Raw genomic sequence first — 17,168 nt, 5'->3', positions numbered from 1 at the left:
CAGAAACTCAAGACATCTCCAAACCTGGGTGTCCAACAACATCCACAGTGGAAACATGACCCACTATCATTATCCTCATTGTTCTTCCCACATCTTCCATTCTGTTTTCCTTTAGTAGTTTTTTCCACCCTCATCTGTTCCTTAAGGTTCTCCTACTTCAAGAGGGTAAAGAACAAAGAAGCTACAGAAGAAACTTAAGAGCCATTTCTTAGTGTGTCCATATGAATATGCTAAAACAAACTCATTTTGCCCTACCCCACTTACAGACATTTCTTGATTAATGGTCAGTCCATTTTAAGTCCCAGTTTAATACAGATTACCATCATTTAGTATCTGTGACAAAGACTGGGCTCAAAATCATCATCCAGTAGCAAACATCTTGTACTAAATAAGACTTCAAAATGAAAAACACCCATGAGAAGTCTTTTCGAAGAACAAGGTACTTCAGTGGTATCAATTCACAAATTATAATTGGTAGGAAAAAATATAAAATCACTTCACATTCATGGGAGAGATTCTCTGAAACTTCTACTAGGTCATAATTAGTTTAAATTACTACACTGAGATTTTTGTTTCCTTTCTCTCCACCTAACCAGGAAAAAACTTCCCCAAACTCTACTGGGTAATTTGGTAACTTTACTCTTTTTGGAAATTCCCTGGTAGTCCAGTGGTTAAGACTCAGTGCTTTCACTGCTGAGGGCCTGGGTTCAGTTCCTGGTCAGGGAACTAAGATCCCGCAAGCTACACAGTGCCAAACTTTTCTCTTCTTGAGGAAGGGAGAGAAGGTAGTAACCAGGGAAAATCAGCTACCACCCTATGACTAAGCCTAGACCAAAGGGGATGAAGATCCCAGGGCCAAACTGTACTTTAATTAGAAAGAATAGAAAAAAAGCAGAGAATACCTAGGTCACACCACAGAAGTGAGATAATACTAGAATATTCAGCAAGTGAAAAGGAATAGGTTCATATATAAAATAAAAAGACTAGCCTTTTTTTTTTTGGCTACACTGCCTGGCTTGTAGGATCTTAGTTCCCCCAACCAGGGATTGAACCCAGGCCCCAGGCAGTGACAGTGCTGAGTTCTAACCACTGGATCACCAAGGAATTCCCACTTCCTCCTTTCTTTGGATAGTTCAATCATTAAGGAAATATTGTGGCTACAACTATATAACCATTTCCAGCAAAATTTTCAGCCTGTTTCCTAGGAAAGTACATGTGCAATGTCAATTCTCATGTTGAAAGAATTACTTAGGTTTTTGTCTTCAATGTGAAGTTTAAAGAGGAACACATTTCAAAGACGTGTAATGGTTTAAATGCCCCATGCAGGGACTTCCCCTGGAGGTCCAGTGGTTAAGACTTCTTCTTCCAACACAGGGGATGTGGGTTTGATCCCTGGTCAGGGAGCTAAGATCCTACATACCTCAAAGTCAAAAAAAAGAAAAACATAAAACAGAAACAATATTATAAGAAATTCAATAAAGACTATTAAATAGTCCACATAAAAAAAAATCTTAAATGCCCCACTCATACCTATCCCGTCTATGCTTTATTGTTGTTTTGTAAAGTTTGTGTTTGTTTCTATCCCTGTGTTTAACTATAGATATATCTGTTTCTCTTTGAAATCTACTATTAGCCTTCACCTTATTGTGTGAAATCCCAGCAGAACACTGAAAACCGGTCTGCCTCTCGATGGCTGCTCGCATTTCTTCCACAATCACTGCTCCCATAGTGAGCTGTAGGTCTGGAGAGCTGGTGCTTTCAGTCTGAAGAGAATCAAGCCATTGCAATAAGCCTTGTTTTCGCCTTTCCTCTGAAAAAGTTGAGAGGTCCCAGGTAGACATTTTTTTAAAATCAGGGTTTTATTTAATTGTGTTATCAAATGCAGAATGCTTAGATTTCAGGTACTTTAGATATGTTTTTAGAAGACTACTCAGTATCACAACAGAGATCAATTTCTCATACCAAGTCCAGCAGCCTTAATTTCCAGCCTAGGCTGAACCTTATAAGCTTCAATAACCAACAAATATTTTGTATTATCTTTTATGAGCAATGATTTTAAAGTACTTCTGTTTTCTCTCTCCAGTTTTGAACTTTCTTCCTCCAACTTCCCTTGCATGCCACCAAGAATTCTATTAAGTTACTCAATTAGAAATTACTCAGAATTATCTCACGCTTCAGTATAAACTTAAGTTAGCACTTCTGTATTTTTAGAGGTTGATTCCAGTTGAATAGCTTAAATCTAATCAGCACCACTAGAAGATTTATTCTCTTGACAAAGTATTTAAATTAGATGTAGCTTTGTACTTATGGCCTTGAAAATATCTTATTACCCAATTTAGGACTAGTCAGTTTTGGAAAAGCATTTTAAAATCATATAACAAGAAAGTTAAGAAGAAATATACATGCTGGTTTAAAGAGGCTTAAGTGAGGGCTTCCCTGATGGCTCAGTGTTAAAGAATCTGCCTGTAGTCGGGAGACACAGGTGATGTGGGAAATGTGGGTTTGGTCCCTGAGTTAGGAAGATCCTCTGGAGCAGAAAATGGCAATTCACTCCAATATTCTTGCCTGAAAAATCCCATGGACAGAGAGGCCTGGCAGGCTGCAGTCCAAAGGGTTGCAAAGAGTTGGACACGACTGAGCACACACACACACAAATGAGCTATGACAAGGCAAGAAAATACAGAGTATCTTGAAGAGATAGAGTAAAGGTTCGTATATATGAGAGGAGGAGGAAGATGAACACATAGAAAGTATTTTCCAACTGCTGTTTCTCTCCTTTGCTAACCTGTCTTCCTCCTCTAATGCCCTAACTATGGATACTGAGCAACATTCTTCTCTGTGTAGATACCGTTTCTCTCGGTGAACTGGTACTGGCTTACGTTTCAATTTGCTTATGCTGAGTACATGCAAATCTTAAGCTCCTGCCCCAAATTCTTAAACTTTAATCCCTTATTTCTACCTCCCTACAGAAAATTTTTCATTAAATTTTTGAATTTTTCATTAAAGTATCAAACAAAATGCTACTGAAGTCAATCTTTATGTCTTACTCCCCAAAGGTTCTCTTTCCCAAACAACTTCCTGTTTCTCTTAAAGGTTTAAAATCTAATATTGCCTTCTTTTCTTTTACTCCCCTTCACTGTAGTTATCTATGGAGAAGGAAATGGCGACTCATTCCAGTATTCTTGCCTGGAGAATACCATGGACCTCTAGAGGAGCCTGGTGGACTACAGTCCATGGGGTTGCAAACACTCAGACAAGACTGAGCAGCTAACACAATTGCAGTTATCTAGTTACCAAGGCCACTTCAGCATATTCCACATATCCATTGCAGCTCACTCTATTTTACTCATACTTCTTCCATTCTTGCCTGTGCCACTTTGACTTTGTTTTTGGCCACACCAGGGATGAAACCCGTACCCCCTGCTTTGGAAGCACAAAGTCTTAAACACTGGATCACTAGGAAGTACCCATAAATTTATAGTTAGCTCTTAAAATCAGGTAGTGTGAAGTCTTACAAATTAGTTTTTTCCTAAAATTGTTTGACTATTCCACATCCTTTGCGTTTCCATATAAATTTTAGAATCAATTTGTCAATTTCTATAAAATCCTGCTGGGATTTTGGTGAAAATGAAATGAATCTGTAGATTAGCTTGGGGCTTGACCTGCATATATCTTGAACTGTTTTTTCCACATATATTGTTAGATATATTTCTGATAATTTCATGGTTTTAATGCTATTGCAAAAATGCCATTGCTTTTTAAATTTCAACTTCCCATTTTAGATTTTAATATATAGAAGTATTACAAATTCTTACACATTGACGTTGTCCCCTGCAACCCTGCTAAACTCAATTATTTAGTGGGATGGGGGGAGGGTAGATTCCTTAGGATTTTCTATAAACATGGCCATATCTCCTATTTCATTCTTCCTTCACATCTTTTATTTCTTCTCCTGTACTGACTGCATCATCTTGAACCTCTAATACAATGTTGACTAGAACTGTCATAAGAGTGAGCACTGGTAATTTGTGCCAAAACTTCAGGATTAAACTGATAAACTCTAGCTATGGTCCACAACTCTAGGATCCATAACTATTAATACAAAAGAGAAGTCCTTATACTGATAAGTGGTATACCTTCTTCTGTGCCATGAGCTGAGTAGTACCTTCCAAGCTCTGGTGGCTCAGATGGTAAAGAATCTGCCTACTATGCAAGAGACTGGTTTGATCCCTGGGTCGGGAAGATGTCCTAGAGAAGGGAATGGCTACCCACTCCAGTATTCTGGCCTGGAGAATTCCGTGGACAGAGGAGCCTGGAGGGCTACAGTTCATGGGAGTTGCAAAGAGTTGGACATGACTGAGCAACTAGTACTTTCACTTTCAAGCTCCCTCTGGTTGTTCACAGAATTTATTATCTTGCGGCTGTAGGACTGAGGTCCTCCTTTCTTGCTTGCTATCAACAGAGGGCAGCTCTCAGAGCATAGACGTGGGGGCTTCTCCAAAAGCCCTCTTGCAATATGGCAGCTTCCTTCTTCAAAGCCTGCAAGGAGTCTATCCCAACTCCTACAGCTCTCAACTTTGGCAGCTGATTTTTTTTAAGTTTTTAAATATTAATTTATTTTTATCTTCTTTTTGTTTCTTTTTGGCTGAGCTGGGTAGCACATGGGCCAGGGGATAGAACCCATAGCCCCTGCAATGTAAGCATGGAGTCTTAACCACTGGACTGCCAGGGAAGTCCCTGAAAGTTGATTTATAATTTTTTTATATTAATACAGCTACACAACTTTCTTGTTATACACATTCACATGTTCAATATTTGCTTAGAAAGAAATGAATTAAGAGGAAACAAAGGAGAAAACAAAGGAGTTCTTTAGCTAACACAAACCAGTTACAAAGAGGCCCCAAAGGGAAAGTTTTCACTCTGGCAGTTTTTGAGTATTAAGTAATCATACTACTTAAACTTCACACACACATAACTATTTCAGAAACAGAAAACCCAGAGTTGCAAATGGGTAAATAGGACCCATTAAGAGGCAGGATGGTCAAGTTGAATGGGAACTTTAGTATCAAAACATCACAGATATCTGGATTCTTTTCCTAGCTTTGAAATATATGTCATATTCATGAAAAATAATTTCTGGGAGAATATATACACTTAGATCAGCTCATTTCTGTTAACAGATTTTTTTTCTGGCTACACACATCATATGAAGACTCAGGAATATGATATGAAATATCACCATAAATCATTTCCTAGACATTGTATTATTCTGAACACTCTAAATAATAAGATGTTATCACTGCATCTGGAAGCTTAAAATTTAAACTGGACACAATAAAGCAACTTGTTCCTTCATATACAAATACCTTTTATTTCCTCATACAGAAATAAGACTTCTTTAAAACACTGGTAAACAACCATTTGAGTAGAAGTAACATTTGACCACCAACAGAGGTATGCACCATCATCTTCATCAGAGAGCTCTTCAACAATGAGTTGCCTCCCACAAAACCAATGTAATGTGTAATAGTTTTTATTCTGAACTATGTAGGTTTTGAGAGGGTCTGCAAATCTCCTGAAAACTGCATGCAAAATTGTCTTATATGTAAGTATCTATTTTTCTGAGACAAGCAAGGGTCCATAGCTTTCAACAGGTTTAAAAGGGCATACAGTCTTAAAAAAAACTTAAACAACAAATTATTTTAAGTATTATAAAAACAAAACACAACCACACAAAATCTGAGATACAGCAAAAGGAGTCCCCAAAAGGAAGTTCATAGCAATACAGGCCTTCCTCAAAAAGAGAAGAAAAGTCTCAAGACTTCTCTGGCAGTCCAGTGGTTAAGATTCTGGGCTTTCACTACAGGGGGCACAGATTCGATCCCTGGGCAGGGAACTAAGATCCTGCATGTCATTTGGCATGGGCAAAAAAATTTTAAAAAGAGAAAAGTCACAAACCATAAGATGCTGCAATATATATATTTGATAATGATTCATATCCAGAATACATAAAGAAGTCCTATAGATGAATGAGATAAGACAACCAAGAAAAATGGGCAAGTGCTTAACTCGACACTTCATGAAAGAATGGTCATCACTTACATAAAAGATGTTCAATCTCATTAACACCAGGAACATGCAAACTAAAACCATAACATGATATCACCATATATGATATCACAATCATCAAAACGGTTAAAACACAAGAGGAAAAAGCAAGGGTTGACAAAGATGTGGCACGACTAGAACTCTCATATACTGCTAGTGGAATTATAAATCAGTACAACCATTCTGGAAAACTTTGGGGGCTATCTACTAACACTGAGTACAGACAAACTAAAGCTGAATACAGGCAAACCCTACAACTGAGCACGTCAGTCACATGCTCAACAGAATGTATACACTTGTTCACCGAAAGATATTTACAAAAATGTTCATAGCAACTCTGTTATTAGTGGTCCAAAACTGGAAAAAAAACCCACAAAATATCCATGGGTAAATTGTAATATATTCATACAATGTAATACTACACAAACCCAACTATATACAACAGAATGGATGAATCTCATAAAGACAATATTGAATGAATGAAGCCGGACTCAAGTATATACTGCATAATTTCAATTTTAGAAACTTCAAAAATAAGTTAAATAGAAATCAGGACAGTTGTTATACAGGAGAGAGGGAAGAGGGACAGAGAACAACTGGGAGGGCAAGCAAATGTGGCTTCTAGAGTTCTGATGTTTTTTGATCTGGGTTCTGTTTATACAAGTGGGTTTACTTTGTGAACATCAGTCAAGTGTACACCTAATTTACACACTTTATGTATATTATATCAAAGTTTAGATGAGCAAGAAAAAGGGAAACCTACTGGATTCCAGATTTCAGAAGCAGAAATAATCATATCATAAAAATTATAATTTAAAAATTACTAAAAGGTATGTGGAGTCTAAAGTAGGACACAAATAAACTATCTATAAAACAGAAACAGACTTACAAAACAGAGAACAGACCTGTGGTTGCCAAGGGCAGCAGGGAGGGATGGATTGGGAGTTTGCAATTAGCAGATACAAACTATTACAATACATAGAATGGATAAAACAACACAGTCCTTCTGTATAGCACAGAGAACTATATCAATATCCTGTGACAAACTATGATGGAAAAAATATGAAAAAGAATTATATATATGTGTGTGTCTTAAAGAATCACTTTGCTGTATGGCAGAAATTAACACATTGTAAATCAACTATACTTCAACAGGGCTTCCCTGGTAGCTCAGTGGTGAAGAACCCGCCTGCCAATGTGGGAGACACAGGTTCAATCCCTGGTTGGTCAGAAGCAGCTAGGACCATGTGCCACAGCTACTGAGCCTGTGCTCTAGAGTCTAGGAACCACAACTACTGAAGCCCATGCGCCTTAGATCCTGTGCTCTGTAACAAGAGAAGCTACCGCAAGAAGAAGCCTGTATACCGCAACTGTAGAGTAGCCCCCACTGGCCGCAACTAAAGAGCCCACACAGTAACAAAGACCCAGCAAGGTCAGAAATTTTAAAAAACTACATTTCATCAAAATGCATTTTAAAAAATAAATAAAAATCACTAAAAGGTACATTAAGTGAAGACCTAAAAAGCTGGTGAAATGTTTATAGATGGGATAGTTTAAGATACTATCTTTTTTAAAAATGTGAATTAAGGGGCTTCCCAGGTAGTCCAATGGCTAAGACTCTGAGCTCCCAATTCAGGGGACCAGGTTTGAGCCCTAGTCAGGGAACTAGATCCCACATGTCACAACTAAGACCCAGTGCACCTAACTAAATAAATATTTTTTTTAATAAATAAAAATGTGAATTCAATGTAACTTCCAGAATTATCTGAGGAATTCAACTAATGCATTCTAAAATATATACCAAACAATAAAGGTCCAAAAATAGCCAAGACAATTTTGAAAAACAAAAGTAGAGGGGAGTCCTTATCAAATATTATAATATACCACAAGCTAATAAAAACAATGTGTTTCTGAAACAAAAGGAGACCCTAATGGGCTATTATAGAATAACTGATATATGAGAAGTTGAGAAAAATGGATTATTAATAAATAACTGTTGGGGAAAAGTGACTCACTAAAAGATTAATAATTAAGGTGGCTCCCTACTTTAAATCAAATATAATGGTCAACTCCATATAGTTGAAATACCTAAAAATAAGCTATAAGGCAAATTGAAGAAAATGTAGAAAAATGTCTTTAGGAACATCTGGTAGAAATGAATGTCTAAAATGAGATTTAAAATGCACAAACCATAAAGTGAAAAATGGAAGGACTAAAAGAATTCATTCAACAAAGTACAGTATAAATAAAGTTAATGGATGACAGACCTGGGAAAAGACGTTTGAAGTGTCAAAAACAGACAAGGAACCAACAATTAGGATACAGGAGACTTCTCCCCCGACAAAAAAGGGAGGAAATCCAATGGAAAATTGGGTGATTATAAATAAGCAAACTCATAAAAGTGGAAACTCAACTGGCTAACAAGTATATGAAAAAAAGCTCAACTTCAATTAGTAAATAGAGAAATATAAGCTAAAACAAGCCCCAAAATATAAAGTACACCTTTATAGCCATTACATTTTAAAATATTAGATAATACCAATTGCTGGTGAGGATAGGGAGGATATGGGAACTCTTGTGTACTGTCAGGGGTCAGGCAAACTGTTACAGCAGTTCTGGAAACCAATTTGGCAATATTTAGTGAAACCAAGTATATGTGTATACCCTATGATCTAGCAGTCCACTCCTGAAAATACTCAGAGAAACCCCTGCATAGGTCCAAAAGAGGATTAATAAGGACATTGATCATATAAACAGAAGGGTCTGTAAACATAGTAGATCCATACCATAGATTGCACTGCAATTAAAAGCAACCAATTGGGCTTCCCTGGTGGCTCAGTGGTAAAGAATCTGCCTGCCAATGCAGGGGACATGGGTTCGATCCCTGGTCCAGGAAGATCCCACATGCTGCAGAGCAACTAAGCCCATGCACCACAACTACTGAGCCTGTGCTCTAGAGGCATAGGAAGCCGCAACTACTGAGCACACATGCCCCAACTACTGAGGCCTGTGCACCCTAGAGGCCATTCTCCACAACAGGAGACGCCTCTTCACTGAGAAGCTCGTGCACCACAACTAGAGAGCAGCCCCTGCTCGCTGCAACTAGAGAAAAGCTTGTGCAGCAATGAAGACCCAGCGCCTCCTCCCAAATAAATGATTTTTTTAAAAGCAATCAATTACACATAAATATAGCTACATGGATAGATCTATAAAACCACCAATGAAAGAAAATTAAAAAGAATGAGATCTATAATACCATAACATGATCTTGTAATTAAAAGCACAAGTTTTTCTTTTAACATTGTTTCACGGCAAATTAATGCAGTTTATACTCAACTGCATCTTTTAAAAAAAAATTTATTGGAGTATAGGTGATGTACAAAGTTGTATTAGTTTCAGGTATACAGCAAAGTGAATCAGTTATACATGTATCAATACCTATATCCACTTTTTAAAATTTTTCTTCCACAGAGGCCATAACAGAATACCAAGTAGAGTTCCCTGTGCTACACAGCACGTTCTTGTCATCTATTTTATATATAGTAGTGTATATATGTCAGTTACAATCTCCCAATTTATTCCTCCCTTCCTTATCCCCTCGTAACCACAAGTTTGTTTTCTATATCAACTCTACTTGTTTTGTAGATAAGTTCATTTGTACCTCATCCATGCTGCTACAAATGGCATTGTTTTGTTCTTTTTTATGCCTGAGTAATACTGCATTGTACATATGTACCACATCTTCTTTACCCATTCCTCTACTGATGGGCATTTAAGTTGCTTTCACGTCCTGGCTATTGTAAATAGTACTACAATGAACACTAGGGTGCATGCATCTTTTTGAATTATGGTTTTCTCTGGGTATATAACCCAGAAGTAGGATTGATGGGTTATATGGTAGTTCTGCTTTCAGTTTTTTAAGGAACCTCCAAAACTTTTTTTCCATAGTGGCTGTACCAATTTACATTCCCACCAACAGTGTACAAGGGTTCCCTTTTCTCCACATCCTCTCCAGCATTTTTATTTGGAAATTTTTTGGATGATGGCCCCTCTGACTGGTGTGAGGTGATACCTCATTGTATTTCTGATTTGCATTTCTCTACTAATTATTGATGTTGAACATCTTTTCACTTATATAATATGTGCTTTTAAAACTCTAGCACAAGTTTTAAAAGAACAAATTATATAAAAAGCACAAGTTTTAAAAGCACACATTAAGTCAGAGAAAGACAAATACTGCATGTTATCACTTATATGTAGAATCTAAAATATAAACAAATGAATACAACAAAACTGAAACAGACTCACAGATATAGAGGGCAAACTAGTTGTTACTGTGAGGAAAGGGAAGAAGGGGCAAGTTAGGCGCAGGGGTTTCAGAGTTACGAACTACTGTGTATAAAATAAATAAATGGATACAGCACAGGGAAATATAGTCACTATTTTATAATAACTTTAAATAGAATATAATCTATAAAAATATTGAATCACTGTGTTGTACACCTGAAACTAATATAATAGTAAATTGACTACACTTCAAAAAATAAATGAAAAAAATAATTATCAAATAAAATAATTAAATAAACAAAAATAATTAAAAGCACAAGTACAAAGCAACATTGTACAATCTGTAAAGACATATACATATTTAAGAAGATCTATGTCAGTGAGTGCCAGAGAGTTTGTGGGGTAGGAAGGGAGTGAGGGGAATCACTATGAAGGGAAAAGGAGTAAAATAAGTCAAATAAAATACGAGGCCTTGAGCAGCTCACTGATGACATCATCCTGTGAGTACATCAACTCCCTGTTTTTGAGGTCCCCTTAAAAAAGCTCACCCTTCTTATGAACCAAGTTATACATTAACCTACAAATAATGGAAGTGCTCAGTCAGCCTTCTACTGATAACTTTAACCTGCCCTAGTTATGCTTAAGGAGAAACTTGATTTTACAGATTTCACAGCTTCTCAATATCCATATACCTGGAAAGATAAGAGAATTTGTATATCCTTCCATGTGAGTCCTTGAGATTCATTCACGTTGTAGGTTAAGTTTCGTTTCACTAAATCCAAGAAGGAGCAGTGTGACCAAGCAAAGCAGGTTCCAAAGGCAGGAAGCAGAAGCAATACTGATGCTATGGAAGTACCTTTCTCAACAGTCCCTTCTGTTGTAGACCCTTGGGGAAACCCTTCAATGCAGGTGGTTGGCAACAAGTCTGCTGAGATACGCTGATTTTGGAGCTTTTGTAGTCTCTCTTGCACAGCACTGGTCAGGTCTAAATAAGCCTCATCAATGCTACCACGTTCCATTACAGCAAAACGAGACATAATCTCCATCACTTCCATACTGGCTTCCCGGTACCTAAGAGCATGATAGCATAATATACTCACATACATACAGACCAAGGAAAGGATGCTCTTTCGAAGTAGCTGGTGTTCCTTCACAGACTTGAGTAAATTACTCCAAGGTATTTTTACAAATACTTGAAAAACTTAGTGTGTATATATACATATATATATATATATGTTTCTGCAAATCATATTTTAATTTTTATGTGGCATCTCAAGTTAACTATTAAAATAATTTTAAATTATCCAGGTCTTAATAACTTTTTGGTCTATAAACATATTCTTAAATTTTTAAAAACTGCCTTTGTTTGTTACTTGATGAAGATTTTAAGGGTAAAATAAATGATCCAGTATAAAGTTGGTGGCATGTGGCTTTTCAAAATCACACTCTGAAGTCAACTATATTTCTGGGACATGACACTGTCTTTCCCAGCCAACATAAAATTCTATTCAATGCAATGTAACATATGTCCATTAGCTAAATTAATTCTACTTTAGAGTAACAGTATTAATCTTCAGTTAAATCTTTCTTCATTTCTGGCAATAATTCCAATGTGAGGTTGGCTATGACACTCCACTTTTAGACTTCTGATAGGTGAATTCAGGAATATCTAAAGTCCCAAGTCAAAGCATGATCCCTACACACACCACCACATACAGTATAGTGTACTGTGAGAACGTGGGGATCTGAAAAAGAGTTGAATCCTCAGTCTTCTGCTTCTTAGCTGTGTGAACTTAAATTATTTAACCTCTAAACTTACCCCTTGTGTGTGTGTGTGTGGGTGTGTGTAGGAATGAGTGGGGAGGTGGTGGGGTGGATAATACTAGAATTTACCTTATAACGATGTGAGATTTAAGAGACACTGCCAATGAAAAATTTCACACAGTGCCTGGCATATGACATATGTTCAATATGTTTATTAGCTATTAGGATTATTATAATGGTGGGGGCTTGTACCTACCTCTAATTTGGCTATGCCTATATTAATGTCTTCTATTCTGAGGCTAACTTTCTAAAATCTGTGGGGAGAGAGCTCAGTTCAAAACAGAAGGTCAGCACCTTTGAATCTGTTCAATTCTGGCAAATAATTCTAGATATTGCACTAGAATGTGAATCTGACTCAACTTTCTCTGGGAAAACTCTTTAAGTTTCACAATCAATTTAATAACTTCAAACACTTCAGACTTTTCGCCTGAGAACATGGGAACTGGTATTAACTTTTAATTACAATAACTAATTTTTAAACATTTCAGGAACTAAAAAGGTATTAAGGGTAGATATTATTATAGGTAATGATTCTCAACGGTTCCTAAAATATAATATTAAAATCTGTTTTCATTTCACACTGAAAAGTTGGCTGACTGAAGGAACCTTTTCAGACGTCATTTACACAAAACAAATTAGAAAACATCAGTTCCTAGCCTCATGAAATGATTCCAACTCCTCTACTCCCCTTAAACCATCTTCTCTTCTTACTTGGCGAGGTTAGCTTTTCCATGGAGCTCACGAACTTGTGCCAGTAGAAGATCTGGACATAACTTCTTAGCATCATCTGCCCACATGTTTCTAGTAACCCCAAATGCACGAGCTTCATAACTTACTGCAACTATTCTAAGGTTAGGAAAAAAAGGGGAGCAAAAACATTATATGATCATAAGCAAAAGTAATTAAAATTCAGCATGATGAATAGGTTATAAACATAATAGAAACTTTTTGATCACAGATGCTACTATTTTTTTTCCTTAATTTTTTGGCCACAGAGCAAAAATATTACATGATCATAAAAATTTCACATGATCATAAAATTTCACATGACAACTAGATTATAAACACAATAGTAGAAACTTTTTGGCCACTGATGCTACTACTATTTTTTTAAAACTTTTTAGCCACACAACAGCATATGGGATCTTAGTTCCCTGACCAGGGATGGAACCCATACCCCCTGGAGTGAAGTCTTAACCTCTGGACTGCCAGGGAAGTCCCATTGATACCACTATTCATTCTCAAACACAGCAGTTCAGAACTCTCAAAAATAGGACCTAGCATAGTGCCATGTATTCTCAGAGATTAAAAGAGCAGTTCAGAGTTATAAGAATAACTATGATACATACCCACCACCCTTCCATGATGTGTACTGTACAACTGCACAAGGTTTATTCCTCAAATGAGGATTTTGCCGCTGTTCCACTTGAACGAAAAAACAGTCCATGTCCACTAGAGCAACTACCCGGTCTCTTCCATCAGTCATTTTTCTGTAAGACAATATATTATGAACAGTTAGAAAGGACATTGAATCTAAATCACCAAAGAAAACTACTTCCATTCTTTCACTGTCGAATTACCATAAGCATGGGAGCATGGAAACTAACAAGAATGAAACAGGCATTTTCATATACTGCTGGAAGGAGAATAACAAATTGATACACCTTTAGAAGGATAATAATAATAAAAGCTTTAAAAAATACCCATTTCCCCCAAAGAACTGAACACTTTACAAAAGATATTCAGATAGTCAACAGGCATATGAAAATGGGCTCAATGTCATTAGGCATAGGGAAATGCAAATTACATGTACATCAATGCAAACTGCATGTACAAATGCAAATTACAATGTACATCAATGGTGGGATAAAGCCAACAGTTAGAATCTAATGGACAGACAAATTTCAAATATAAGTTCAGGGTAAAGAGAAGCACAAAATAATATATAGTATCAAAGCATTCATGTGAATTTCAAAACTTTCTTTGAAAAACTTCTAGGGTTACAGAAAAGTCACAAACATAGTAGGGTTCCCCCATACCCAGTTTCCCCTAGTGCTACATTTTACACAGCACAATTATCAAAGCTAAAAAATGAACATGAGCGTAATATTCACACTACAAACTTTACTTGAATTTTACCAGTTACTCCCATTAATGTCCATTTTTGGTTCCAGAATCCAGCTTAAGATCCAGTCTTAGTCATCACATCTCCTTAGTCTTCTCCAATCAGTGCCACTCCATGTTTCTCATGACCTTGACAGTTTCACAGGGAACTACTCAGTTGCTTTGAGAACATCTCTCAGTTTAGGTTTGTCTGATGTTCCCCCTGCCCTTTTTAAAAATAAATTCTTAAAAAAAAAATTTATTTATTTTTGGCTGTGCTGGGTCTTCACTGTTGCTTACACTTTTCTCTAGTTGTTGTGAGTGGGGCCCACTGTCTAGTTGCAATGAGCAGGCTTTGCACTGCAGTGCTTCTCTTGTTGAGGAGAACAGCCTCTAGGTGCATGGACTTTAGAAGCTGCAACTCCCGGGCTCTAGGGCACCAGCCTAATTGCTCTGAGGCATGTGGGATCTTCCTGGGTCAGGAATCAAACCTGTGTCTCCTGCATTGCCAGGTAGCTTCCTTACAACTGAGCCATCAGGGAAGCCCTGATGTTTTCTCTTGATAAGACTGAGGTTATGCATTCCAGGCAAGAACATTGTGGAAGTGTTCTGCTTTTCTCAAGTAATGTATCATGTTTGGAGTTACATGACGTCACTATGTCTTAATACTAGTGATGGTAAACATATCATTGAATAGTGACAGTGTTTGCTAGGTTTCTCACTGTAAGGTTACTATTTTTTCCTTTCGTAGAAGAGATACTTTGAGACTATGCACATATCCCGTTTCTCTTCAAATTTTGAACTTCTGAGCACCCATCAGCGGATCTGGCCTGTAACAATTACTTTGTAGTGTTCTACTGCTGATTTTCTATCTATTCATGTTCAACTTTTGAAGACAAAAAGAAAACAACCAAAAAAAGAAAATACTACACACTATTTGTAGACAGACATACGTAAACGTATGGGTGCTAGATTGAAAGAACAAACCTTATAAACCATTGATAGAGGTAAATGTTTTCATTTAACATTGTTAGAAATCTGAAAGAAGGCTTTATAAACGAAAGCAGTGGCTCCCAAACTTTACTACAGATTGGAATAACCTAGGAACCTTTAAACACTATTGATTTCTGGCTTCTACTATCAGACATCTAACTTAATTAGAATGGGTGTGACCTGGGCATCGCAATTTTTATAAGTCTTCTCTAATGCACAGCAGAGATTGGAAACCACTGACCTAACGTAAACAAGGTATTTAAATATGAGAGAACACAGGTTTTACAGTTGAGTAAGCACTCAACTGTACTTTTTTTAAGTGTCAAAAATTAACGTTCACCTTGAAAAAAGTGTCATGCTACTACAAAGCTGAAAGATTAGAGGGGAAAATGATGACTTCAAAAAACCAGAGTAGTCAAGGCATTGCTGTTGTTGCTGTTAAGTCGCTTCAGTCATGTCCGACTCTGTGGGACGGCAGCCCACCCGGCTCCCCCGACCCTGGGATTCTCCAGGCAACCCACTGGAGTGGGTTGCCATTTCTCTCCAATGCATGAAAGTGAACAGTGAAACTGAAGTCACTCAGTCTTGTCTGACTCTTAGCGACCCCAGGGACTGCAGCCTACCAGGCTCCTCCGTCCAGGGGATTTTCCAGGCAAGAGTACTGGAATGGGGTGCCATTGCCTTCTCCAAGTCAAGGCATTAATTCCTTACAAATTCCACTCACTGAAAACAGGCAGAATGTAATACTTTAAACCATAACATACCAGAAATCACTTTGCCCTGAAGTGGCTTTTGTGTAGTCTTCAAATAGATTAATATTGGATTAAAAAATAGTAAATGCATTGTCTCATACACACACACACAGACTTAAAAACACGGATTAAAAACAGTAAATGTAATGCCTCTCTCTCTCACACACACACACATGCACACACAGACTTACATTGGATTAAAAATAGTAAATGCATTGTCACACACACACCCCTAACTACCATATTAGATACAAATACTAGAAGTGGAGTAGGAACAGGGAGCAGTGATTTAAGTACAGCAAACATTTCCTAAATACTCAACCACCAAAAACGGATATTTAGATTTTAACTGTTTTAGTTTTCAGTTTACAGCAACAGCTTTTTAAAGATAAAAAGTGAAACACGCTCTATGTTAAAACTTTCCTTTGGGAATAAGGATTAGGCTACACCTCAAATGACCAAACACCTCAAATGACCAAAACTGTACAAACCTTCGGTATTTGCAATTCCTCATCTTTAACGATCTCAATTTACCAAGATCTGTACAAAACACATTTAGTGCCTATCAGGTGGTAACACAGCCAAGGAAAACCAGTACAAGTGAAGAGGGAAGTTTAAAAAGCTACCATTTTTCCCCACAAGAAAAATTCTCTTAAAAGGCAATACGAGGGCCTTTTCTGTAAGCAATGCTTTCTACTTTATTGTTATTTCGGGCCAATGTTGTCCTCAATCACTGCTATATTATACAACCAATAGCCAAGGCAACATGAAAAGTCTAAAAACAGATACAGAACGGTTCTAAATTCTCTTACCAATGTGACGACACTTGGCAAAACCGCCACCCGCGGACGCCGTCGAGACTGGGCTAGGTGTCCACTGGAAGGACGTTAAAGCGGTCTTGAATATTTGTCCCCTTTCTGGGAACGGATCAGTCGGTTTTGAGACAGATTTGTTCCCTGGAACAACGGAGAAATGAACCGAGGGTCGCAGACGGCCCTCGCCTAGGCAGCTGCTAGCACAGTCGGGCGGGTCCAACCTTGGCCAGCGCGACCGGCACACCGTCTTCCTGACAATCACACAGCGCGCGCGCCGCCGGGGACC

At 37.5% G+C, this 17,168-nt stretch overlaps 1 protein-coding gene across 2 annotated transcripts in view; it reads right to left on the bottom strand.

Annotated features, from left to right (window-relative positions):
* POLH (DNA polymerase eta) overlaps window positions 1-17,168 on the bottom strand; it is a 27,454-nt gene extending 10,286 nt beyond the window's left edge. Inside the window, exons 1-5 of one of the 2 annotated variants that reach the window (XM_004018846.6) lie at window positions 16,880-17,168; window positions 13,569-13,709; window positions 12,931-13,065; window positions 11,252-11,466; window positions 1,641-1,810 (exon numbers count right to left, since the gene is read on the bottom strand). In XM_004018846.6, the coding sequence (XP_004018895.1) occupies window positions 1,641-1,810; window positions 11,252-11,466; window positions 12,931-13,065; window positions 13,569-13,705 (657 nt within the window). In that variant the 5' untranslated portion in view covers window positions 13,706-13,709; window positions 16,880-17,168. Of the gene's footprint in view, window positions 1-1,640; window positions 1,811-11,251; window positions 11,467-12,930; window positions 13,066-13,568; window positions 13,710-16,879 lie in introns of those variants that run through there. The other variant, XM_060403199.1, reaches the window with a different exon arrangement.

The sequence above is a fragment of the Ovis aries genome, chromosome 20 (assembly GCF_016772045.2).
Source record: "Ovis aries strain OAR_USU_Benz2616 breed Rambouillet chromosome 20, ARS-UI_Ramb_v3.0, whole genome shotgun sequence".
NCBI lineage: Eukaryota > Metazoa > Chordata > Mammalia > Artiodactyla > Bovidae > Ovis > Ovis aries.
This window is presented reverse-complemented; position numbering and strand designations above follow the sequence as displayed.